This window comes from Natator depressus, chromosome 5 (genome assembly GCF_965152275.1).
Source record: "Natator depressus isolate rNatDep1 chromosome 5, rNatDep2.hap1, whole genome shotgun sequence".
NCBI lineage: Eukaryota > Metazoa > Chordata > Testudines > Cheloniidae > Natator > Natator depressus.
The window spans coordinates 6,217,950-6,244,926 of NC_134238.1; the positions used below are offsets into that span (position 1 = coordinate 6,217,950).

The 26,977-nt window shown below is 45.8% G+C and overlaps 1 protein-coding gene across 11 annotated transcripts in view; it reads right to left on the reverse strand.

The window, feature by feature from the left end:
* CELF4 (CUGBP Elav-like family member 4) overlaps positions 1-26,977 on the reverse strand; it is an 868,113-nt gene that overhangs the window by 77,298 nt on the left and 763,838 nt on the right. For 7 of the 11 annotated variants that reach the window (XR_012639468.1, XR_012639467.1, XM_074952294.1 and 4 more), the window contains exons 8-10: positions 25,256-25,405; positions 8,246-8,311; positions 5,102-5,182 (exon numbers count right to left, since the gene is read on the reverse strand). Coding sequence is in view for 9 of the 11 variants with exons in the window: in XM_074952294.1 (XP_074808395.1) it covers positions 5,102-5,182; positions 8,246-8,311; positions 25,256-25,405 (297 nt within the window). In the remaining 2 variants the exon portion in view is untranslated. The remainder of the gene's footprint in view (positions 1-5,101; positions 5,183-8,245; positions 8,312-25,255; positions 25,406-26,977) is intronic. The other 4 variants (XM_074952300.1, XM_074952296.1, XM_074952301.1 and 1 more) reach the window with 1 other exon arrangement.

A 26,977-nucleotide genomic window follows, 5' to 3' on the forward strand; every position in this document is an offset into this window, starting at 1 on the left:
CTGGAACTAAAACAAATGTCGCAATCCCGAAATCCTCCATGAAATGAAGTTTCCGGTTTCTGCCCTGTTCTATTCTTAAGAACATAAGAACGGCCATAGTGGGTCAGACCAATTGTCCATCTAGCCCTGTATTCTGTCTTCCGACAGTGGCAAATGCCAGGTGCTTCAGAGGGAATGACCATAACAGGGTAATAACTGAGTGATCCAGCTTCTGGCAATCAGAGGTTTAAGAACAGCGAGAGCATCGGGTTGCATCCCTGACCATCTTGGCTAAAGCCATTGATGGACCTATCCTCCATGAACGTATCTAGTTCTTATTTGAACCCAGTTATACTTTTGACCTTAACCCCAATGGTAGCTCACTTTTGCTAGCCAGTGTATGGGAGGGCCAATTCCTGTGCATGCTTTTGGGGATGCTCTCCGAGCACCCAGCTGTGCTCCCAGTCCTGATTGTGAGAAAGACACAAAGGGTGAGGGGGAAGATCCTTGTGTCTCCCTTGACCACCAGTATGCACCTCTCTGACCCAGCAAAGCAGGGCTTCTATCATTTATTGCTGGAGCACAGTACGAAGTAGGGAAAGAAAAGGATTTTAATGCTCTCACTTTCTTCATCAGGGCATAATTATAGTGTCGTAACACAGCAAATTACAACTTTGCCTTTCCTATTGGGGAGGGGAGTTCGCCTAGGCGCTCCCACCTTTTATTGGCCATTACTCATTCCCCTGGCTGGCAGGATAAGTACGGTGAAGTCAGGATTCTGACAGATGCCCATTTAAAGCTCATTAAAATTCCTGGGCCTCAGCGTGATTGAAGTCACAGGCTCTCCACATTTCCTTTTGGATTAATGGAAAATGAAGCCTTAATGAATATTTGCTAAGCACAATTTTCCCCACTAATTTGCTAAAAGGACTGTCAGGAAGGAACAGCCGATCCTTTGCATTTCGTGCATTTCCTAGAGGTTGCTGAAGAGTTTATTCCATATGGGGGGATGCCAATGAACCAGGGTAATTAACTAATTAGGCACCCGGTTGTCTGTTTAGCTAAATTACTTTTGAACCTGAGTGGCCACTCTAATTCATACAAAGATTTACCCTACATCTGTACCTTTTTCAGGGTTATCCCCTCCCTTCTCTAGTGACTGCTGTTCTATCTCCAGGAAAGAGAGATGCAATTCAGTTCAGTTCAATGAGACTTTATTGGAGAGACGGGAAAAAAATTCAATTAAGTTTTTGTTGAAAAATGTATTTTTCAAGGCTTGAAACTGGGTCAAATTTGACAAATAGCTTTGATTGAAATTTGTTTTTTGAAAGAGTCGAAACTGCATGTTTTCACTTCTTTGTTTTGAAACATTTCGTTTTAACTTCTTGATTCAAAACGTCATGTTGGTTTCAAATGCGGCCAATTTAAAAAAGCCCATGCACGCCCCCAAAAGAGGGTGAAAAACACCCAAAATGGTGGAATCAAAATGAAGAACAAACAAAAAAAATTCATTTGGAGTCAACTAAAAATGTCAACTTGAAATCAATTGAAAAACCTAAAAAAACAAAAACAAAAACTCATTTCAATTCAACGTGAAATGTTTCAGCCCACTGGAAATCATTTTTTTGGTTTTTTTTTATTTGATGAAAAAAATTATTTTGGTTTAAATGGAACTGGATTTTTTTTAACTCTATTTGATCAGGAATAGACAAATGTTGCCAAAGCATGAGATGAAGACAGACCTCTCAGGTACCTGATAGAGGTGGGTGAGATCTCCCAGGAGAGAGAGATGGACAGATGCATTTCCTGAAGTCTTGGATATATTGTACATTAGTGGGAATCCTACCCGGTTGTAATCTGACCTGGGATGTACCTAGCGAAACCTATGAAGGCTTAGAAATAGTTAGTTGAAACAGGGAATGAGGTCCTGAACTTTAGCCTTCCCCAGGTTTGAAAGTTGGACCCACGGTGAGGGGGTTTATACGTTAGGCCTGAAATCAGCATTGTCTGATTCCACTGTGGGATCAAGCACAAAAGAGGAAGATGGAAGGAAGCCCATTTAAGCCCCTGCTTAAAATGCAGCCATGTTCTGAACCGTGACTGTGACTGTGACACCATGGAGTCCCACAGAGAATCATAGGACTGGAAGGGACCTCGAGAGGTCTTCTAGTCCAGTCCCCTGCACTCACTGATTCTATCTCAGTGAATCAGATCCAATTTGTTCAGTTCTCAAGTCAAAAGAGTCTTTTCTAATTGCCAGCCCTGCAAACTGAAAAAAACTCAGCTGGGATTGTTTGGCTTGTTATACTATACCATCACCAGCAATAACGATGTGATAATCAGAATTCAGGTGACAAGCCATTTTTTATCTGCCTACCTGTCTATCCACCCATTCATCTATGTGTCTTCTGTCACAAGTAGTAGTTAACCACCCCGTTGTTGTTGAAGAGCTAACAAAACAACCTCTCTCTCCTTTGCCTTATCTGCAGGAGTAAAACCGAATAGTTTGTGGTGTGTGTGTGTGAGAGAGAGAGAGAGAGGAACGTACTGAGAGAAAGCTAAATCAAAGAAACGAGTTATGTGTTTATTTCTGAATGCTGTTAAGCCCGTGGTCTTTCTCACTTCTTGTGGCAATGAGTTCCATAGTCTAGGCCCAGCAGCTAGGGAAGTTCTGTCTCCCATAATCATGAGTTTCCTTCTTACTAGTCAAGAGTTTCATGGTTTCTATGGAAAGTAGCTGTCATGGGAAATCAGGGCCAGAGAGAGAGAGAGAGAGGACATCTCTCCATTAGTTAGGGTCACTCTCATGGAGGGCTTTGAATATCAGGACAAAGAGCTTGAGCTGGACTTTGTATTCAGTGGGGAGCCAGTGCGGAGAGAAGAGCACTGGGTTGATGTGTACCTGGACACCTGTGTAGTTGCACTGAGAGTTTAGGGCCACAGAGTAGCTGTCAATGGCTCACTGTCATACTGGTGGAATCCCGCAGGGGTCCCTCCTGGGTTCTGTACTAGCCAATATTTTCATTAATGACTTGGATAATGGCTTGAAGAGTATGCTTGTAACATTTGCAGATGACACCAAGATGGGATGGGTTGCAATTACTTTGGAGGACAGGATTAGAATTCAAAATTACCTTGACAAATTGGATGATTAGTCTGAAATCAACAAGATGAAATTCAGTAAACATAAGTGCAAAGTATTATACTTAGGAAGGAAAAAAGCAAGTGCACAGATGCAAAATGGGGAACAACTGGATAGGCAGTAGCACTGCTGAAAAGGGCTTGGGGGAGACAGTAGATTACAAATTGCAAAGGAGCCAACAACGGGATGCTGTTGCAAAAAAGACAAATCTCATTCTGGGTGTATTAACAGGAGTGTTGTACGTAAGTCATGGGAGGTAATTGTCCGGCTCCACTCAGCACTGGTGAGGTCTCAGCTGGAGTGCTGTGTCTAGCTCTGGGCACCACACCTTAGGAAAGATGTGGATAAATTGGAGAGAGTCCAGAAGAGGGCAACAAAAATAATAAAAGGTTTAGAAAACCTGATCTATGAGGAAAAGTTAAAAAATCTGGGTATGTTTAGTCTTGAGAAAAGCAGACGGAAGGGGCAATCTGATAACAGTCTTCAAATCTGTTAAGGGCTGTTATAAAGAGGACAGTGATTAATTGTTCTCCATGTCCACTGAAGGTAGAACAAGAAGTAATGGGCTTAATCTGCAGCAAGAGAGATTTAGGTTAAACATTAAGAAAACTTTCTAACGGTAAGCGCAGTTAAGCTCTGGAATAGGCTTCCAAGGGAGGCTGTGGATTTCCTGTCATTGGAGGTTTTTAAGAACAAGTTAGACAACCCACCTGTCAGGGATGGTCTCAGCATAGGGGGCTGAACCAGATGACCTCTTGAAGTCCCTTCCAGCCCTTTATTTCTATGATCTGAGACCACACACCCCAGTCTTTCCCATTGAATTCAGTGAGGTTGCAAGTCAGTTCAATTACTACCTCTTTCCTGGCAGTGCTAATGATATTTTACAAAGCAGGACAGAATCAAGTTCACTCTCCCATAGCTGCCCTGCTCTGCTGTGCTAACACCGAAATGAGCCAATGTGACTCAAAGACACAGAGGGTGTGATTCTGATCTCACACTGGTGTAACTCCACAGACTTCAAAGAACTTATTCTTAATTGACCTCCGCGTAAGTGAGAGGCAAATCAGCCCTCAGGGAGCAGAGAGGCTGACTTTTATACACAATCACTATTATGACCATCAGTGCACTTTAAGCAGAAATATCCGTGATCCAGGCAAAAGGGAAAGCAATAGGACATAGGTGGGAGATGAATGGATTCCATATTATATGCCAATGTTTTCTTCAGTATGGAAACCTCCTCTTCTCATATAAATTCCACTTGTAGGGTGTGCAGCAGTGGAAATTTGCATCTACTTCAGCCTGACTGATTGAAATGCTCCACCAAAATGCAACCCTTTCAAATGTTCTCATGAAATGAAAATCCCAAAGAACTTACAGTTGGAACCACCAGAATGTTTCATTTCGATATTGTCGTTTCACTGAGTTTTGTTTTGACTTTCATATTGTGTTAAAATATTCAACGGTGTATGCTATAGACAATGTTAAATGTGCTCTATACAACGAAAGATTAAAACCAACATTTTACTGTAGCGTGCACGTTGACACAGAATGGAGCAGAACGACACCACTGATACCAAATGTTTTGACACGACTGAAATGAACCGTTTCAAATTTGGTCAGAACAGACACATTCCCCTGAAACGTTTTGATCTGGACGAAATGGGCCTTTTCAAGGAATGCTTTTTTTGACCTGCCACAGCTGGCCTCTACTGTACACAACATAATTAAACCTTCTGAATTATGCTGCCCTCTAGTGGCTGCAGCCCGGGGAGGACCTAAGCACATACCCCGCAAGCGTGACCGTTTCCACAGGTTACCAGTAATGCCCAATGATATTACACAACAGATGGAGAGTGGATGAGGAGAGGGTCCAACATGATGAGGCGTTTTCAGGGCTCTATGTAACTTGGGGGTTGGGAGAATACAATGCAATAGGGATGACTTGCTAGATATGGAAGAGAGAACAGCCTGTTTACTTACCTTCTCTCTGTTGCTGTGGGATCATGGGAGGCGGCTGTGGAAACGCTTGGCTAATCTGGCCATAAGCAGCAGGATAAGCAGCTATAGGAGAAAGAAGAGGAGAGAAGAAAGATCGAAAGATTTCAGCAATGGGGAGTCAAGACCTTTCATCCCAATAACCACACCAAGCTGTTTTTCTGTTCAGCCCATTTGTTTAGGCTGCAATAGCCATAAGGGGGAGAAGCACGTACTCAAATGGCAGGGATATCACAGTGCAGGTTAAAATGTCAGGCTTTGGCACGTCTAGGAGTCCTTTGCTTTGGGCACTGACAGTCACTTGGACTTAATCAACTGCAACACTTCAGGCCAGATCTTCAGCTTGTATAAACAGGGGGAACCCTGTAAAGGTCAATGAAGCTCCCCCAGTTAAAGGTCCCTTGTTTGATTCAGGAGTGGACTGGTGAATGTCTGGATTTACAACAGTGAGTCTCAAAACGTCCTGCCCTGAAGAGCTCACAAGAAAAAGAGGCACTTCTGCAGCACCTTTAATGTGATGGTCCTAACGCACATTACAAACATTAGCTAATTCATCCTGATTCAAGCACTGGTAGGTATTATCTGTCCTCTCGTTTTCCAGATGGAGAGACTAAAGCACAAGCAGGCTAATCTTGAGGTGTCCCCTGTGGGATCACATGGGAGGGACAGTCTTGCATCACAGCCCACATTTGACACTCTAGACCTCTGGACAGTGGGACAAGATACACATGAAGATGCCTCTGAATTCTGACCTACAATGAGCATGCTGACTCCCACGGTAGCTGTGTGCGCGTGTATGTGTGTGTGGGGGGGCAGATATGAAGGAAGGAATTGCCCCACATTGGGGCACTGCAGAGGGGGATGTATATTAAGAAGCATCAAGGAGGGATCCCATTTCATTGTTAAGGCCTGAAGGAATCAGTTGTTATTGATATGAACCAAAACACCGTTTTAACCGACAGGAAGTGAATTTCAGGTAGATAGTGCCATGTAGCAGAGGATTTTCTAGGGTTGGATGGCAGGGGGCCAGCTGGAGAATGCTAGGCTGGGGAGGAGGGACAGCTTCTAGACAACAGGAGGTGGATCCAGGTCGGGCTTCTTAACAGGAGTCAGCCCCACTTTCTCTCTCCCTGGCCTGCCCTCCTGATATGACCCATCTCCCACTACAGCTGGTTCCAGTGGCTGACATCTCCCCCCTCGAGCTTCTGCTTTGCTCTCCCCACATTTTGCTTTGAGTTTCTGGTCCAGGATGGGGGGATGCAAATCCTGTTTGCCCATACAACAGGCACGCCCTTCTCTACTGTTCTTTTGCCATTACATGCTTTGCACACGAGAGAGAATGGATGGGTCAAGGACGAGCTATTTTAGACTGGCCCACGAGGAGTGGCTTGGAAAAGGAGCCTGAAGCTATCACATGGATTTGCTGGATTCCTAGCAACGGGGAGGCAGATTCGCTATGGGACTTGAAGAATGTGCCCTATATTGTCTGCCATATTATCTGATCACTTCAAGCTCTTCCTGCCATCTGCTCAGTAGACTTCGAAAGGGAAGGGTTGGTTCAGGCACTTGTGGGGAGGGTCTGGGGCAAGTATCTGGGGCTTTGGGCTTCCTAACACAGGGAAGGTGATGGCAGGATGGGGTTTATTGCCTAAGCCAACAAGAGTAGCTCAGCCAGGGAAAGGTTCGGACACAAAGAGGTCCCTCCTGCTGGAAGCCCACACTGACCTTCTCACACAGCACAACCACCGCTCAGGCTTTTGGGGCCTCATTTTGTCCTTTTGCACATTACGCTGCCATGGTGATGGGCCCCCCGTCTGGCTAAGCCTCATGGACTGGCTGACGCTGCATTCCCCAAACTCCCCTTGGCATTCTAAGGGCATAAAGGTGGCAGGATGGGGCCACTAAAACACCCTTTCTACAAAGAGAGACTCATACATTGACTCACACGCACACACACACACCCCCGCTTTTCCACACAAACACATTCAGACTGATTCTCATGCTGCTACACACTCACCCCCACCCCCGCCTTCCCAGATGGTCTCTCACACACTCACTTGGATCCTCTTACACGCTCAGCAGAAGACTAGCTCATACCTACTCCCCTCCTGCTCCACAGGGTGGAAGCAGTGCTTAGCTGAGGAACAATTTTGCCACGCTCAGCTCTCCTCCCCGCCGACAGGGCAAGGGGAGCCATTTGGTCCGACAGTCGGCAGATTACATGCCTGGCTCTCAGAAACACAGCGTAAGGGCTGCCTGAGTCCCAGAGAGGGGAAAGGGGCCTACATGCGTGCAGAGGGGTTAATTAACAGCTCAAAGGGTTGAGCTGCCGCTCATCCATCAAACTTCACGAGCAATAAATGACAATAACTAAAACACCAGCAAATGAAGCTTTACATGAAGAATTAAATTAAGTTCCCAGATACAGCCCTGACATGAGATAATAGCCATTCCTCAGCGGGAGCCCGTGGCCGCCCTAGTTACCACAGGAAATAATGACTTTGGGGTTGCGGCTTCCTCACGGTGTCAGCTTGGGTCACCTCATGAGGGGATGTTGAACACGCTCTGCGCCCAGTCATCCCAGCTGGTGTCGGTCCATCAGTTTCAAAGGAGTGACTCTGCATTGACACCGGTGTGACGGGGAGCAGAGGCTGGCCTTGTTGGGAAGCTGCTGGGAAATGTAAACCAATTTCTCAGCGGGGGAAAGGCTGGGAGAGGTTGTGTGGGGCTCTGCCATTGGCACCCCCCTCCGGCCGTTACACAAGGGAGACATTTGCACAGTGATCACAGAAAGCGGGAAGCAGAGGGGGTTATGGGCCTGGTTTTCCTCTCGCTAACTGCAGTGGAAATCTGCAATGATTCCACCACACTGATGTAAGGGCCTGATCCGGCTCCCACTGACGTCAACAGAAGTCTTTCCTGGCCTTTCGAGGGGAGCTGGATTGGGCCGTAGAAGCGAAGCTAGGCCCGTATGTTTTGTTGTGGGAGGAATGCCATCTCAGACCTCTCTGCCCTGGCCTGGTGCTGCCCCTGGGAATGGCTCCCTTCACCCAACCCCCTCAGGCACGTTCAGCGGTTAAAGGCTTTGGGGACGTGAAAGGTTTACTGGGAGAAAGTGTTAATACTAACGACCTGCGTACTGCTGCACTCCAGCGTAGGCTTGTTGCAAGGGGTCTGCTGCAGTGGGGCTCTGTGCTGTGGAGACAGAAGAGAGAGAGGGAATAAAGGCATTAAAATATCACGTTCACACTGGCTTTCTCGCCGCTCAAGTGTTTCGGGGGCGGGATAGATGAACCTGGAGAGAGAAACCCACGGAACAGGTGCGGCATGTGCATCCCACACAACAAATTACACAACGCTTGTTTTACCGACCCATCACAGAAGAAGGGTTTTGTCAGTCCTTGTGCAGGGGAGGGGGATGGAAATGAAACAGAGCTGAATAGCTTTTGGTCCTGAAATTGGGATGGAATTTTCATACGAGATGTTTCTCCGGAGAGCTCTGCCATTTCCCATTCTTACCATGAGAACCCATCTTGTGGGATTGGGGGACTTCTACCTTGCGCTGCCTGGCAAAACATGACTCCAGGCATGCGCAGGTATACACGATTGATCTAGTTAGCAGCAATGCTGCACGCATCAATTGTTCCTGGACTCAGCCCCACTCCGAACAGTGCCCTGATCCTCAAGAGACAAACCTTTCTACATTGCCCTCTGGAACGCCTCTCATTCCTCTCCCGGAAGTGGAGAGATGTACAATAATAAAAGAAAAAGCAAAGAAAGGAAGAGAATCCTTTCAGAACCAGGACTCTCCTTAATGTGTGTCCTCTAGCTTTAATGTTACTCAGCCATAAGGGTCACAAGACAGACGCCTGGGGGTGTCATGCACTGAGGCAAGAACCAACGACGTGATGAGTCTCTACTTTTTCTTACATACAATGCGTGTGTCAGGGTGAGGAGCTGTACGTGGGAGATGGAAGGTGTGAAATGAAAGGAAGAGCCTGGATTTCACAGAGAAGTCATTATTTTCCTTATAATAATGAGCACTAGAGATAGCCCTGAGCCTATCCCAAACTTCGGGGAAAAATTTAGATCTAGACCCAACTTTGGAGTTTGTGCCCTTCTCTAACTATACCATTTATCCAACTTATTATTACTACTATTTATTTGTATTACTGTAGCACCTAAGGACCTCACTGTGCCAGGCGCTGTACAAACACAGCACAAAAAGACAGTCCCTGCCCCAACAAGCTTAAAATCTTAGCACAGAACAAGAGACAACTGATGGACATGGACAGACAGATGGGGAGCAGAGAGAAACAAAAACTCATTTGATCTCTGAAGCCTCCCAGCGCCCTTTACAAAATTTTGCTTAACCTGCTGCAGAAATGCAGCCACCTCTGTGGCAGAATACGGCAGCTGTTTCAGAGGGCATAGCAAGGCTGGCCAACAGCTTTAGGAGAGGAAGCAGCCAATCTCTGTGTAAGCCACTGAGTCCTCTTCCCAGTGCCTTTTCTTTCTGCACAAACCTCCCGCATGCTCTCCTAAAAGTGTTTGTTTTTGTGAAACTTTGAAGTCTAGTTCAAGTGCAGCCAGAGCTGGTAGGCTTTTTTTCTCTCCCTTTCCCCTCTGGTTGATGAAAAAAAATACAAAAAAAAACGTTGGATAAGCTCTTTCTTTATCTGCAGCCATAAAATATTTAAAGCAAAGCTTGACTGAACCTCCAGTCCGAATGTCACCTTGGCCCTAATATTTCACTTCTTGTTATGAGTTTAATTTGTATTTATTGGTGCGGCACAGTTTTACATTTATGTGGCCCCCTCCAGGCTTTGTACTTTTAAGACAATCCCTGAGGGAGCTGCTACTTCCCCCCTCCCCTGTCTCCTTTCTCTGAGCATGGAGGTGTGGCTGGAGGCAAGGGCTCAGATGGCACAGCCGAGGATGTGGAGGTCTCGCAAGAAAGTCTGGTTGCCCTTGGTAAGGCGAAGAAGAGACACTGAATGTGTGATAGGGAGGAGTACAGGCTGGCTCTTATCAGCCCACTGAATTATGGGAGAGCTCTGTAGCTTCCCTGTGTGTCGCCCTTCCCATCTGATTTGAGCCGAAGTGTCAAAGAACAATATTAACCATAATGGAGGTCTTCCTAGTTGACTTGTCTCACCAGGGCTTGGGACAAGGGCAGAGGCAAGTTGCACATATCTTAGAGGGCAGAACCCAACTCTGGCCAGCTCTCAGACTGAGTTTGAGGCATCTCTTTGACTGGTTGGGTTGTGAGAATGGGTCATGTGGGTGCAGGCTTAGAACAGGGACTGGAGTCAAGATTTACGGGAGCCAGCTTTGCCACAGACTGACTGAGGACAAGTCTCTAGGAGGGGTCTACACTGAGATGTAAGGCCAGGGTTAGCAGAGCTTGAGTTAGCAGACCCAGGTTTGATAACCTAGGGCTTGAGCATCTACACTCATTTGTAACCCCGGCTTAGGAATTACTGAACCCTGGCTCCCAACTGGGGTCTCCAGCATGTACACTGCATTATGTGGGCCCAACTCCAACCATCCATATAGCAGACTTCCTCGCGCCCTCCCAAAATGTGGCCACTTTAGCCCTTTGTTCGTGGTGCAGTGTAGGAAAGCTTCTTGACTGCCCACCAAACTTGACTGTCCAGAGGACAACGAAAGTCGGCCTGTGGGATTCTTCTGGTGGACTCCCAGAGCACAAGTCCAGTGGGCTGTGTCTACGCTGCAAGGCAATAGGGCTGGAACCCTGGGTCCCAGCTTGCCTCAGGCTCAGGCCCCAGGTGAGCACGATTTATGTGTAGACAGAATGGGGGTTAGGCTTGAGGCTGAGTTCAAATCCTGGGCTTACGTCGCAGGAAGTGCATCCAATGCACGGTCGTCTTAGACTATGTGTCTGCACATGTTTTTGCCCAACCCTCCTACCATCCACACACAGCCTTCAACCACATGCTAGTTTGTGCTTTGAACCCACGCTCAACTACACGGCTGAAGGTAGGGTTAAAGCCTGAGCTGTGCTTTAGCTTGGGCTGGAACCATCCCACTCTGCAGTGACGACATAGGCAAGATCACCCGAGTGCTGATTGTCCCCCACTGCCTTCCCACAATTCCCCCTGAGGGAACAGATACGTTCTCCTGTAATTGACAGAATTGTCTGGGAAATAATCCTAGAGTGTTTCAGCATAAAGCACCGAGGGCGAGTACAGAGGACACAGTTGTGGGGCTATGCTTAGCTGTGGGGATGCTCACACCTAAGTTAACCTGAGTGCTCAGCTGCAGATTTCGATCACCCAGGCTAACGATGCAGTGTAGACGTACCCTTAATTTATACATGCCTGAGTTTAATCTATATGTAAAATGGGTAAGTACTGTGTTGTCATAACATTCACCTCCCCTTCCAAATATGGTTTAGTCCATGCCTTGAGTGCTAGGTGAAACCTCCCAGTAATAACGAAGTCTTGTGACCACCAGAAGATCTCAAGGTGCCAGTTACAACCCTCTCTCCCCTTCTGTGTGCTGGATAAATATTTGGAGTACAGCTAGCTGGAAACATTCCAGACAAACATTTTTTTTCTCGGAATTTGCTAATGAATCAAAATAGAAACATTTTGCAGAGATGGTTCAGTTCTGACAACATTCCTTCAGACACCAGGCAAAGCTCGGATACAACCTGCCATCTTGCCCTGCAGGCTCCTGGCGGGGCATAGGCTTTCATGGTCCACTGCACCAGGGCAGCCCGTCTATGCAGGCTTCCCTGCGTTGGGGACCCCAGAGCTTCCAGGGTCTGTGGATCCAGGGCAGCTGGCCAGGGACCCTACGTCTCCATCCCCTTTCACAGAGAATTTTGAAATTTGTAGTTTTCGTTCCTAATCGGAAAAAAAACAGATTTCGAGCTATCTAAATCCTCAGCTATATGGAATTATCTTTCTCTGCCCCGCTCTAATCTGGAGCCTCCTTTTATAAAGGTACTAAGGCACAGAGAGGCTCGTGATGGCCGGCTCTCACAGAGATGACAAACGCCGGCAGCCCCTATGGAATCTACTCCTCATTTCTGACAATCAGACTGGACATTAATTGTCCAGTACCACATAGCCACTCAGTGGCAGAGCTAGGAACAGAAGCAGGCTTCCTGACTCCTAGATCCCTTGGTCTGTCTCCAGCATCCATGGGAAGCTCACCTAGCCTATAAGCCACATTCTCGTCATCAGGGCCAACGCAATCATCTTAGGAAACTTAATTTTAAATTACTTTTAACCTTTTAAGATTAAATATTAAAAAATGGCAACATGTTTTATTTAAAGGGTTTGCAACAACAGGCCCCTAAATGCAGCTCTGGTCCCTCCCACACAAAGCTTTTAGAGCTCGTAATTTTCCTCTACCTTTAGGAGACTTGTCAGCATGGGCATTATCAAACCGTGAAATTGTGGGTTTCTCACTTGATGCTGATCTCTCCACGGATCACATGGAGAATTCCCCCTGGCCCATGGAAAGTTTCCTTATTGATTTCTGTAGGCTTTGGATCGGGCCCCTGGAACGTTACTGACAGGTAAGGAAGATGCAGGAGTCTGATGCTTTCGCCTTACTGTTGGTACCTGGGCATAGGTGCAGCCCCAGTCATTCTGTACAGACCTGCTAGCCAGGGAGTGGGGTCACGGAGAGGGGCGATGCCCTGTATCTCCACACTAGTAAAGAGACCTGCAGGGAGGCAACACTTCAGCAGCGTGGGGCTCTGGGAACCATACAACCAGCTTAATTCTGTACCTTATTCCTTGCCCAGACCCCTGGGAAAAGACGATGAGGTGGAAGATCAGTAGTGTAATGATGCCCCTGGCTGAATCCTAATCTGTGGGGCTAAACCTTGGACCGGTGGATCTGAAAGCTTCTACTGCTTGAGCTAAAGGACCCAGCTTCCTTATCTCAAAAGCTATAGCAGATTCATAAAGCTCTCAGCACAGACTAGGCACTAGAGGGAGACAGAGCCATGCTATGTTAATGTGTATTGCAGCCAGTTTGTATCTCAATTTACCTATAAGTGAAATGAAACAGGAGTTAGGATTTAAGATGGGCCCAAGCCACACAGTTCACATCCAGATCCAAACTTTCCCAGAGTTTGGTTGTGTTTGGATCTTGGGTTTTGGCTGGGGTTCATATCTCTAGTTAAAATTCAAAGTGAAGCGGATGTCTGAATTAATTCTCTGTGTCCTAACATAGGAGTGTGTGCAGGGATTTGTTTTATCACTCACCACATACATGCCCATTAACACATGTTCCACATTTTACAGGGGCTAGTCCCGGGGCATCCACCATCCTTTCACTGGCAGGGTTCAGCTGTGGTAATGGAACAGCTCTGTTCATTGTGACAGGTTTCAGAGTAGCAGCCGTGTTAGTCTGTATCCGCAAAAAGAAAAGGAGGACTTGTGGCATCTAAGAGACTAACAAATTTATTTGAGCGTCCGATGAAGTGAGCTGTAGCTCATGAAAGCTCATGCTCAAATAAATTTGTTAGTCTCTAAGGTGCCACAAGTCCTCTTTTTCTTTTTTCTGTTCATTGTGGCATTTCCCCTTCCCTTTCTGTGTAGACCCACTTCTCTTTTCTGTAGCGCTATCTTCTCCTTTACAACCAAACTTAAGCTGAAGTTAGCATGGTGCAAGGCGTTGGACTGACAGCACTGGAAATGATAGGCCAAATTCAGAGATGTTGCACACAGAAGTGTAAGTTAGGCACCCTTGCAATCAAACTCCCTTGCTGTCAGACTCGCATAGCTCTTACTCCCATTCTGCCGATGTGCAAGGGCGTCTAAGCTGGTGTCACTTACACACTGAGGATCTGGAAGATGGTGTCAGAAAAGGAGAAAGGCTATTGTTTACAGCTGATCTCAAAAGGCCAGATTGCTGGTGGAGGTTACGTTAGCTCTGCTTAAGCCTCTTGAGCTACATTGATGTATAGCGGCTGAGGATCTGGCCCAGTAAATGCAAGAGAAAGGTGCACTGTGCAAACAGATGTTAGTAGTAACTTTTGCTGGCAGCTCAGGGCAAGAGCCTTATCCCTGGACAGGAGACTGAGGAAAGGAGATTGCCTCGATATTAATTTGATCATTTCCATATCTCTACGGGAAAAGTCCTGCTCAGATACAATCATCTCTTTGCAAGATGACCCTGGCCAAGATGACACAAGGTGACCACAGCAGATAACCTTCCATAAACCTGGAGACATAAAGCAAGCCAATGACCTACTTTACGACCATAAATATAAATTTAACGAAGGCAGCACTAATTCATTAGGCAGAAGTCAAGAAACGACTCCCAAGTCCTTCAAAGAAAGTAGATCCATTAATGTCACTTTCTGAATCCTTTGCCCAATGCCAAAAAAACCCCAAGGATGACTTCCCAAAGTCAGCACGAAATCCCAGCGCTTTCAAATAAATGCCAGGAAGCTTTCATGCCACTGTAACGTTTATCTGCTTTTTAAAGGGACACCCAGCTGCTTTTAGGCCCAATATTTAGCTTCCCTAGGAACATATGGGGATGATGGTTACAGAATCTAATACGTTTTCTTAAAAAGAAATTCAGTGAAAATAGTGCTTTGAAAAAGATGTAATAAATATCCCATTCCTCCCCGGGCATCAGTAACTCAAACATAACAGCTGCAAGTTAGCCAGTGTCTGGGTAACCAAAAGGTGAAACTGACTACATACAAAAAAGGCTGGATTCTGCTCTCTTATATTTCAGGGTAAATCAGTAGGAGCTGAACTGAAGTCAATAGAGTTACACTGGTGTAGATGAGAAGATTAAGATTAGGGCCTGATCCAGCTCCCATTGAAGTAAATAGGAGGCTCTCCATTTTCTTCAGTGGGATTTGGATTGGGCCCTGAGGTCCAGTGTATCCAGAGTATTGTAATTTCACTGTCCCAGGTCAGGTTTAAACACATGCAGCGTACAGGCTGCCAAGCAACTGTTATTGCTGAAATCCATTCAATTTGATTTAAGCGAGGTCTTTGCTCCTGTGAGGTGTGGAGCAGAACACAGCAAAGAACTGATTTTTCAGTTCAGGGACTGAATTGAAATATCTGAAAAAAAAATTGGGTTTAGTTCAAAATGAAACTGAGTTTTTTTTTTGTTTCCCCCCAAAATGAAAAAAAAAATAGTTTTGAGTGGAATGAAGCATTTTATTTCACCCCAAATGATTCTCCCCCCCCATTTGTTTCATTTTGGGATTTTGGGGGCTTTTTCCACACTTTTTGGGGGGGTTGTTATAAATTAGCGACATATCTATATGAAATGCCATTGCCAAACGAAAAGTCAAAACTGTTTCATTTCATTCGGGCTAAAACGAATCATTTTGACTTAAAAAAAAAATCCTGTTCTGTTTTTGTCTGAAACTATTTGCTGAATTCGACCCGAATTGATGAATAGTTTTGTTGCCCCGAAAAATTCGTTTTTCAATTAATTTACTAGTTGTCAAAAAAATTCCCCCAGCTGTATTGCTGAGCACCCTCAGGTCGCCCTATCAGAGCCAGTGATTTCACTTCCGTGGAATGATATAGGGCAACTTTCTCTCATCTCGCCATTCTCTGCCTCAAAATGGTCAATAACAGCCACGCACAAGGAATTCATTTCATTCAATCTGTTTTTCTGTGCTTCGCACGATCATTCCTTATCTATACGATGAGGGGCTCTTGCCTCAGGCTGCGGCTTCGGGACCTTTTGCGCAGCCTTGTAGAAACTTGTCCAATAAATCCGCGAGCGGCGCTAAGACCGTGTCACCTCTCACAGGGTTCCAGAGGGGTGGATATTGAAACTGTGTATTTGGGGTTGAGTATGGTGACGTCGGGTGAGAAAAGCAGGCCACGCTGTTACCCGCTTTTCAGTTTAGAAGGGAATAAAATAATCACAAAAAGAAAACCCTCTGCAAGGTCAGGATCAAAATAAATAAATAAATAAACGAGTGGGAGGACTCTAGTCACCTTCTCCTTAAATCCAATTTAAATCACTCTCTACAGCCCTAATCTATATCCATAATTATATCATTTCGTACAACAAGCTTGCGAGAGGTCTTAAGAAATTTATGTAGATTAAAATTCATGGGTGCCATAGTACGGATTCCATATTATTAAGATTGATTAGGACAGCTGATGCTGTGATTAAAGAAGCCAGCGTTTACTGTTGTAATTAATTAGGTATTCAGACACAACAATAACTGCAATAACAGAAAGAATGTGCTGATCCGGCAGAAAACAGCGACCGATCCTGTGCTTTCTGGTCTCATTTCGCCTTACAGGGGCAGGATGCTGTGCTGTCAAAGGCATGCTATTCCATCCTCCGTGCCCTCCACACTGAGAAACTCCTCACGAGACCCAGCGAACCTGTTCTTTTGGCCTCTCTCCTGCAGGGCTGAGAATCCCTGTCCCTGTCCACATGGCAAGTTCAGAGTATGTTCATGTATGTTCAGAGTAGAAAAACGAAGGGGTAAGAGGCCCCACCTGCTTTAAATTAATATAACTTGCCTCTGGGAATTCTTATCTTTACTCGCTGTGTGTCTTATGGCAAAGCCTATGTGCCCCAACGGAGATCAGGGCCCTGCTGAGCAAGGTGTTATTCAAACTCATTGTGAGCCCCAAAGAGCTTCCACACTAAACAGACACAGGGAAAACAGAGGCATGGACAGTTGAAGTGACGTGTCCAAGGTCACGCAGCAGGTCAATAGCAAAGCCAGGGATAAAGCCCAAGTCTCCTGATATATTATTATTTATTTAAAATACACAGATATTGTGGTAGCTCCCAGAGGCTAGACAGTTTGAGTCCCTGTTGTACTAGGTACAAACAGAGAGCAAACGACAGTCTCAGCTGTACAGGGGATGTCTACGCAGCCCACGGCAGGAGCCTCTGACCGGGGCTCGACAGATTTGGGTAGGTGGGGCTTGTGCTTCAAAGCTAAAAATGACTTTGTGGCTTGGGCTGGTGCCTGGGTTCTGAAGGGCTAAGGGGAAAGGGGTGTGCTTCAGAGCCACAAATCCAGCCTGAGACACAACTTAAAAGCACTCTCCACACAGCTGGTTTTAGCATGAGCCCTGCGAGTCGACCTGGGCTCAGAGACCCACTGCAGCGGGCGGCTACTGGCCATGTGGACATCCCTAAGGAGTCTAAAAGATGCCTTGACCGGCGGATGAGAGACACGAGCAGGCCTGGGCACAGGGTGGGAGAGACAGGATAAGAGACATCCCAGGATGGGGGCAGATCTGAACCAATCAGGAGCAGTGAACCCAGCTTGCCACCCGGCTAACCATTATTAGGCTACAGTTTCCTGTAGCGGAGAGCGCTGGTGAGGGACTGGAAGGAGGACAAGGTGAGGGCTCTTTCCAGATTCTGGCTGGGAGCTTTTCCCAAGTGTAAGAGGTGGGGTAGGAGAGAATGCCAGAGAGCCCAGTGGAGAAGTAGAGAATCAAGCAAGCCAGGCTCACACCCTGGGCAGAGCACAGCGGGGAATCAACCTTGCAATGAGATATGAGGGTGGATATGTGTGGCTGTAGCCAAGATAGAAGATGCTCCTGGGTGAAAATTTTGGCAGTGTGAGCAGATTTTGGCTGCATTCTCCTGGGAAAGATCTAAGAGTGCCCTCTTATCAACTGTGTGGGTGAAGGAACTGCCAAGGGTACTAGCTTTGACATCCTTTCCCTGCATGGTGATCCTGCCAGGTTCACAACACTCCCCCAGAGAAATCCTGCTGAAGTCACACTGAATCTCCATGCTTTTTTCCCCAGGCCACAGGGTGTCCTGTGTAGCTGGTGATCATAGTGCCTGTGTGTTTAATCCCACCAGGCTTGCCCAGGAGGCTTTTTATGTTGATTTCATTCTGCCATGTGGCTTTCATGCATTCATAGACTGACAGATTCCGAGGCCAGAAGGGATCACTGTGATCATCTAGTCTGGCCTCCTATATAACACAGGCCCTAGAACTTCCCCAAAATATTTCCCAGAGCAGATCTTTTAGAAAAACCATCCAATCCTGTTTTAAAATGTGTCAGTCATGGAGAATCCACCATGAACTTTGGTAAATTGTTCCAAGGTTAATTACCCTCTCTGTCAAAAATGTAGGCCTTATTTCCAGTCTAAATCTCTCTGTTTTTTACTTCCAGCCAATTGGTTTGACACCACTGTGCTCACCCCCTAATAAAAGACTGGCAGCCTGTCTACCTTCTACCTTATCAGTGGCAATCTATCCTCATCAGAGCCACTTGCTCTAGACTGGGAACTGGACCACATTGCTGTAAACCACATCCTGGCTACTGATGTGTGCTACAAGGGATGTAACATCCGGCCAGCTCAGGAGTGCGAAACCATATCGCCTTCTAGTGGCTGGAGTCCCACAGAGGATGTGGGAGGAGATTTTCAAAAACGCCTTGGGAATTTAGGAACAGAAATCCCACCAAACGGTGGTTTTGAAAATATGCCCCCATAACCACTAATGCTACCAAAGATAATGAGGGGACCCTAGGCACCCATGTATTCACACACCTTACACACTAGTGTAATAATATTTGTACACAATGCGTCTTGTGAGGTAGCATCTGAAAACTAACAACACGCCATAATATCATGGTGAAATATATGTAACAAGGTTACATGTGAAGTTATAAATGCTCTCTGTGTTATGTTACTAGAACATGCTTAAGACCAGACAGCCTAGCCCAGGTAAAGGGGATAAACAGGCTTGTTCTAGTCAAAGGAATGGGGGTTTCCTTCAATTTACATATTAGCAGTAAACAAAGCCGTCAAGCTAAACCAGAGGGGGCTATCCTGAGACTGCACTTGAAAGACAAAGAATTAACATGGCTCCTGTACCCCACAGAGAGTCAGGAGACTGAATAGCCAGGACGCCTTCCTGACTTTTAGGGCAAAGATAATTCCTTTGGGAATATAAGGGCCAGAGAGAGATGCCATCTTTTTCCTAGACCTTAAGAAGACAAAGAAACCAAGTGATTTAATCACTGTGATGAGTCCTGGCCAGTAAAAAGCCGGAAAGGAGACTGTGGATGAGAGAAACCATCTTGAACAAAGACTCTATCTTGCTAGATTACGTTTTAGACTTTTAGGGGTGTGTTTTCATTTGTTTGTAACCACCTCTACCTTTATCCCTTTTACTTGGTATCACTTAATCCACGCTCTTTTGTTAATAAACTTGTCCTGCTGTCATGAGAAATCATCAGTGCTGGGTAAGTTCAGTAACCTGTGTGTGGTTCCAGGAAGCTGACAGGTTGGAATGTTTTGCTGACTCTGGAGAGGCACCAACTTTCCCTGCAAGGGCCCAGTGAGAGGGCCTGGTCCCTGCAGTAGGATGATTTTGGGGTGGATTCAGAGCTGGAAGGGTACCAGGAGCAGCCTGCCAGGAGTAACCAAGTTGGGAAAGACAGGGTGAGGCTTGTGAGTTTCTGGCAGACGGTTGGGGTCAGAGCTCTGGACCAAAGCTGCATGACTACAAGACACCCAGGGTTACAAGGCAGGTGGTGACTGAAACCCTTACAGGCCTGGGTGAACCTGCAAACCTCACACATGATTCTTCTTTGCCTCAGATGGGGGAAACATGGGTTTCCAAAAGCTCCTGATTTCTAGCCCCACTGTCATCCATTCAGCTGTAGCATAAACCGTATCAATGACATCTGCCTGGTTCAGTAGCAATGTATGAGGAGAGGCTGAGGGAACTGGGATTATTTAGTCTGCAAAAGAGAAGAATGAGGGGGGATTTGATAGCTGCTTTCAACTACCTGAAAGGGGATTCCAAAGAGGATGGCTCTAGACTGTTCTCAGTGGTAGCTGATGAGAGAACGAGGAGTAATGGTCTCAAGTTGCAGTGGGGGAGGTTTAGGTTGGGTATTAGGGAAAACTTTTTCACCAAGAGGGTGGTGAAGCACTGGAATGGGTTACCTAGGGAGGTGGTGGAATCTCCTTCCTTAGAGGTTTTTAAGGCCTGGCTTGACAAAGCCCTAGCTGGCATGATTTAGTTGGGGTTGGTCCTGCTTTGAGCAGGGGTTGGACTAGATGACCTCCTGAGGTCCCTTCCAACCCTGATCTTCTATGATTCTATGAATATATCAGAATGGCTGCTTTAGGAAGCCAGTAGGTTTGAAGGGCTCATTTGAAAAATTCATGGGTCTATAACTTGCCCTCTCCCCTACATATTGTCCTTGAGTATAAACGCCATCCAGCACAAAAAGGGGGCAAGCAGCAACTTGATCACTAAGATGTAGGGCAAGAGGCCTGTGATAAAATTTTCAAAAGCACCTATGTGAGTCAGGAGCCTCAGTCCCATTTTCCAAAGTGACACCGTATTTGTGCATGAGACCTAGTGAAAGAATGTGACCTGTCTGGTTTTACTGTATACAGCAGAGTTATTAGTAACAGAGGAAAGGGATTAATGGTCACTACCTGAGGCCAACTTCTGCTGTCCATTACGCGGTATAAATCCAGAGTAATTCCACGAGGGTCACAGGCTGTTAGTGGTGCAACGGAGAACAGAATCTAGCCCATAAAGAGGTCATTATCTTTCTTATTACATTTCTTACGCTCCTGTAAATGAAGCACTGAGCCCTCAGCTCTCATCTCAGCTGGTACGAGGCCTCGCCGGCCGACTGCAGTCCCTGTCACTCCTCTTAACCCGGAGCCGGTGAGCACTCTTTGCGGTTGCTGTGACGTTGCTCACAATCTCGTGGCACAAAGGATTAGGCTTTTGCTCCTGCTATATGTTCTGACACACTGCCATGTTCAATGGCGCTCTGAACTGAGACACCGAAAGGCCAAAGGGCCCGCAGATAAACTAGCGCAATTCTCCAAATGGCCTGAGATTAGCGTAAAGGGAAGAAAAATATTTGTTCCCCGGACAGAATCCCTAACTGTGAGAGAACCTCAGAACAGTGAATTCTGGCCAGGCTTGGCGGGTGTGAGAGGAGGGCAAGCTTGCCTGCGGCTGACTGATCTGCAGTGATATTGCATGGGATCCGTTGGTAGGTCACAACAGCACAGTGCAGTGAAGCTGTAGGCACGGAGGCTGAGAACACACCCTTGACAAGCCGTGATAGGTGCACTCATGTTGCCTAATTTCCAAACCCTCTCAAACACGGTGGGTTCAAAAGTTCAACGTGAACTTGAATGATATTGGGTTCACGTCCTCTGCCTGCCCGGCAGGAGAGAATGGTAAAAAGGAGCCAGGGAGGAGAGAGAAAAAAGAAAGAGGATTTCTTTTCAGATGTGTCTGCTGCACCTACTGTGACTGCACTCTTTGGGTTTTGTTTTGAAGTTTTTATTTAAGAAAAATGAACAGAGAAAAAAAATCCAAGGGAAAATAAAGGGAAGGCAATTATATGATGTCATCCTGCCTTTATGTTTCAAAGATTGAAGATTTTTGGTGGAATGCTAGAGTAGTTTAGGTGTGACAGACAGACAGATAGATAGATAGGCTTCATGATTAATGGAATTTACATTGATTCTGACACTCCGGACCATATGTATCTAAAGACAGCGGTTGTTCTATGTTTTGCTATTTTCATGCAAGGAAGGCAGTGGGTCAAATTCTGCCAAACTTTACAATGGTATAAACCCACAGTGGAATTGTTCAGCGTTTACGGAAGAGTAACGGAGAGATGAATTGGGTCACAAGGTGCTATATATGCTGCTAAATAAATAAATAATAATAAATGTTCCTGGACATTTTTGTGCCAGATGTATACTGTAAACCAGAGGCTGGTGAAAGCTGGGTGGGGAGATGTGGTTTGGGGCTGTGAACATATATATTACGGGAGATCTGTGTTTTTTTCCTGTGCAATCTATGGGTGTAGACATGGTTACATACCCTGTTTTAAAATTTAATTACAATTGTTGTATATAGAACCATTGAACCACAGGAGTATAAGGCAGTGCCAATATCAGATATTTCAGAGGAGGGTGCAAGATATCTCATAATGGACAATGATAGATTAAGCTGCTGAACACTGAAAGTTTCTTCCTAACCCTAGGCGGTTGGCTTCTATCATAAAGCATGAGGGTTTGTGTCCTTCATACGTTTTTATCCAGTCGAATATAACTGTAGATGTTCTCATTATCCATATAAGTGTCTAATCCTCTTTTGAATCCTGCTAAGCTCTTGGCCTCAATAATACCTCATGGCAACGGCTAAAGTTTTGGCATTTGCACAGAGCCTGAGACAGGTACAGAGAGGAAGTTGGAATCGATACACACAACAAAATAAATCAATCCTATTTTGGGAATGCTTGGATCCAGGCTTGTCCTCTGGGCTCATCTCAAATTGGGACAAGCAGCACTGAATCAGTAGGCTAGAATCTGACCCACTGTGGTCTCTGGAGAAACGTCTGATTGACTTCAATGAGAGCAGAGTTAGGCAAAGGCTGATTGGTAATACGCTGAATTTTCCATAGCAAAGAGGTCCACAGAGCACAGATAGTGTTCCAAGTTTTTTCAAATCATATTGTTTGCACGTCGCTCCTCACTAGCTGGGATTGGCCAGCCTGGGAGCGATTTGGGTTTCTGCAATATCTCTGGCTGAAAATATTTTATATAGGGCTGGTGGGAAAACAAGAAGTCAGTTTTGTGAAAAACGTGCAGGTTTTGAAATGTGATTTCTTTTCCCATTGGAATGAATCAGAGACCTTTTGAAATATTTTAGTAAACAAACAAACCAACAAACAAACAAAAAAAAACCCCAACTCTCTCTCACTTGCTCTCTGTCTCCTGATTTGACCAGAAATTCCATCCTGGAGCTGAGAAATCCTTCCCAATGAAAGTTTCATGGACACTGATATGTTTCTGTGACACGTTTTGGTTTTGACAAATGGGCATTTTCTGACACAAAATGTTTTGTCGAATAATTCCTGACCAGATCTAGCTTTAAGCTTCAGATTTTATGAAACTTGATTGAGTTCTAGAAAACTATTTCCCCTTAATATAAGCCCTGGGTTTTCCCAGGTAAAATAAATTAGAAATCTATTTCTCTAAGTAGCCAGAGGCCTGGGCTAGGCAAGCAGTAAAGATTTTGATTTGAAAGGAATTCTCTTCCTGCCAGGGCTATCAGGGAATAAAACAACACTAATAAAAACCCCGCCATGAAGCAGTTCTGCCAGGCTTTATCACAAGGGCCTGATCTTGAAAATCTTCCTTGTTAGTCTAGTTGGACTAGCATGGGGAATGGTGGTAGGATTGGACCCCTTAGTATAACAACTCAATGGGCCTAATCAACTCATTAGTCAAATTATTCAAGTTAAATGAAGGTGAATTTCACTACCAGGAATCGTAACTAAAAGTGAGTGGCATTCACTGCCTCAGATCTTAGGTGTTTGTGCAAACATTCTCTTTGCCTGGATTCACATACCTTGAGCTTCAGTTTGAGGGTTTGAATAAGCCCCCAAACTTACACAAAATTGGACAGATGCCTCCAACTTTTACCCAGTCTTATGTCAAAACCATAACCGAGCTTGAAAACCCTCAGAACCTTTCCTGGGGCTTGAGCTGAGACTGGAGTTGGGAATGAGATCTGGAGGCAGACAGATTCATGCATGTGCATACAGAAAGGTTTCCACTGCTCCAAACATGACAGTGACGGGACTACATACATACACAGACTAGCTAAAGTGAGCAGTTAGATAGCTAGATCACCTGACCAAACTATTGCAAAATGACATTTTGTTTTGAAATTTAGCTAGATTGAAGAAAGCCAAAAAACAACAACAACAAGGGTATGTGTGTGAAGAAAAACCAGAAAAAGGAAGAAAACGAAGCCCCAAACGTTTTCATTTGACCCCAAATAAAAACATTTTTTGGATTTTTCGGTTCAGCCACCAAACGGAAATAACTGATTATCTGCTCAGCTCTGCTTCTATCACCTAAGACTTCCCGTCCCCACAGCACATCAGTAAAGTTCCCTGCGAGGCTGAGCTCACCTAGTCCAAGGGAATGGCTGAAATGGAAGGCGTGCTTTTTGTGTCGCATGAGGCAAACTCACTGGCTGAAGTACTGACTCAGTGTTCAACTTTCTAACGAGCTAGATTAATCGCTGCGTGCTCCAGAGTAAAACATTCCTACACCAGCTGGTGGTTAGTGTTAATTAGTAACATTTATTTAAATCATTTTTTTTATTGTGTATAAAACAGCAAGAAATGCCTTCTCATCAGCTTGAAGAGGGATAGATGGTTATGGTGAGATAACCGCACCGCAGAGAAATCTAGGTGCATAGGTGGGCCTCGTGGGATGTTGCTGCATCCTTGGCTTGGTTGTACCAAATCATTTGTATATATATATAATATATATATCCCCCATTCACTGCTGACTGCCAAAACCTGAAAAAAACACCACCTCACAACTGACGCCCTTTGTGTCAGCCATAGCAAACAGGCTATATGTTGAATGCCTATGGAAACTGGTCTAATCCCTCAACCCTAGAGGTAGTCTCTCCAGTGCAGGGTTGAGCCATCTTTGTGGTGTGGAGCTGGACCTATTCTGTGGATACATAAAGGATTTCAGTCTCCAGGGCTGTTAAGTGAGTTGAGCAGGGATACAACCAGGGGGTCAGTGAACGGCACTGATCCATCACATGAAAGGCCTTGTGTAGGCCCCGGCTACAGCACATGGGTTGCAACACGAGATGGACAAGGCAGGCTAGCTGAGTGCCAATCCCATCCCATCCCATCAAGACAGACACAGTGTCCTCCTTCCACAGTCACTCTTCTGCTCATAACTGAATTCAGGGAGGAGATCCGTAAATGTGGGCCATAAGAGATGTAGCTGACAATCTTCAGCTGAGCCAGGCTCAGCACAGCTCGTACAAGATCAGCCAGGAACAAGCCCCCTTTGGGTACACCTGGGAGAACTGCCACACATGCACCATGTTGGTTTTAGCTTGACCTGGCCGCACATATGTGCAGGGTGGACATATGTGCATGGGGCCTGCTTACCAGGTAAGATCTCCTGACCTTAGTGTCCAGCTACAAGGTAGCTCCTATGGCAGAGAGAAACACACTGGAGCAGGATATCATTGCTCAGAAAGAGAGGACGTATCAGATAAAGTTATCAGCACTGGACCAACTGGGATGGAAACCAACTGGGTCTGAGAATCGGGATGGTTTGGCTTACCTGGGTAAGGGTGGATACCATTAGCGAACACAGCTTCTGCGGCGGGCTGCCCATTAGCCTGTGGTGGGAGGCCAGTGAAACCATTCACCCCGATTGGGGATGGGATGCTAGGCACAGCCGGTGCAGTGATGCCAGGAGGTGTGCTCCCACCTACAGGAAGGAAGTAAACAGAGGGGAAAAAAACCAGCCTTAGGATGGTGAACTCCACAGGTGGTGACCACACACAGCAAACCTGGATACTACGGTGATGAACACCAGAGGGACGCCTATAGATAACAAAATGAATAAAGGTCAAAACCATCTCACAATGCAATGGACAGTTTGCACCATCACGGGCAAGACTGTGCAACAGTTGTTCACGTTGCGGAGAGCGTAACATGAGAGGTTTGCCCGAGCTTGTTTAACCCCAGGAGTGGGCTTTTCCTCCAGTGATCACAACCTTTAGACTAGATCCTCAGCCGGTGTCAACCGGCATAGTTCCAATGGTGCTAAGGTCTGGCCTAATTTATTGGCAAATCATCAAGGCTTTTGTTTTCAAACCATTGTTTGGCCTCAGAGGAGAACTCTGAGTCCCACCTGCATAGAGCATCTCATGTCATTTTGGTTTTAGTCTTGGAGATGTCAACCTTCTGATCTTATTGAATCCAACGACTGGCCTATGGGCAAGGCTGTCACATGACCTGCCTCTGAACTAGTAGGCTCTTCAGTTTGAGAATACACTGAGTAGATGGCTAGTCCAAGAAGGAAAAAAGAACAGCCACAGTTTGTAGCATTATAACAGCTACCCCTACAAGGACAGCGTTTCACTGGTGCAGTTTCACCCAACCCTGTCATGCACCTTGCCGTTCTGGCTGTACTGAGGGAGGCAGACAGAGCATGGCTAAATTCAGGGGTGAGTCGAGCGTGCTGCCTACATTAGAGAAATAGGTGTACCAGTGATGAGCCCAGTGTGGGTATGCGGCACCTATGTAAGACAAGGTCAACACTGCTAAGATTTAATCTCATAATTTAACAGAATAAGACGAATGGTTTTCATCTCTTCTTGACTTCAGTGTATCTGATTAAGTTTTGCTAATGGAGACAGGACCTAAGGAAGTCCAGGAGTAGTCTAAATTTAAGCAGCCCCCCACCATGTAAATTACTCCAGCATACGCCTTCCAGACTCAGCGAGACTCACACCCATTTAATGTGACCAGGTGCATGAGGTAATATCTTTTACCTCTGAAGAAGAGCTGTGTATGGCTTGAACGCTTGTCTCGCTCACCAACAGGAATTGGTCCAATAAAACATATTAACTCATCCACCTTGTCTCTCTAATATCCTGGGACCGACATGGATCCTGCTGTACTGCATACCCACTTAATGTGTCATTCTCCCCTCCCTTTGTATAGACTCCAAGGCCAGACGGGACTATTAGATGATCTCGTCTGACCTCCTGTATAGCACATACCATAGAACTTCCCCAAACTAATTCCTTTTGAACTAGAGCATAAATTTTTATTAAATATATTATATTTGAATTAGGCCATTGACTCTAATGGCATGTAAGAGGCTTTAACTCGTGCACCACATGTAATTTGCACCAGTGTAGTCATTCTTACACAGCAGTAGGTGGGAATAAGTAACAGAGTGTAATTGAGTCTAGTTCCCTCTGCCTCACACATCATGTCTGAATTTATTATCATGATATTTTATTAAGGCAACGCTTAGAGGTCTCATCTG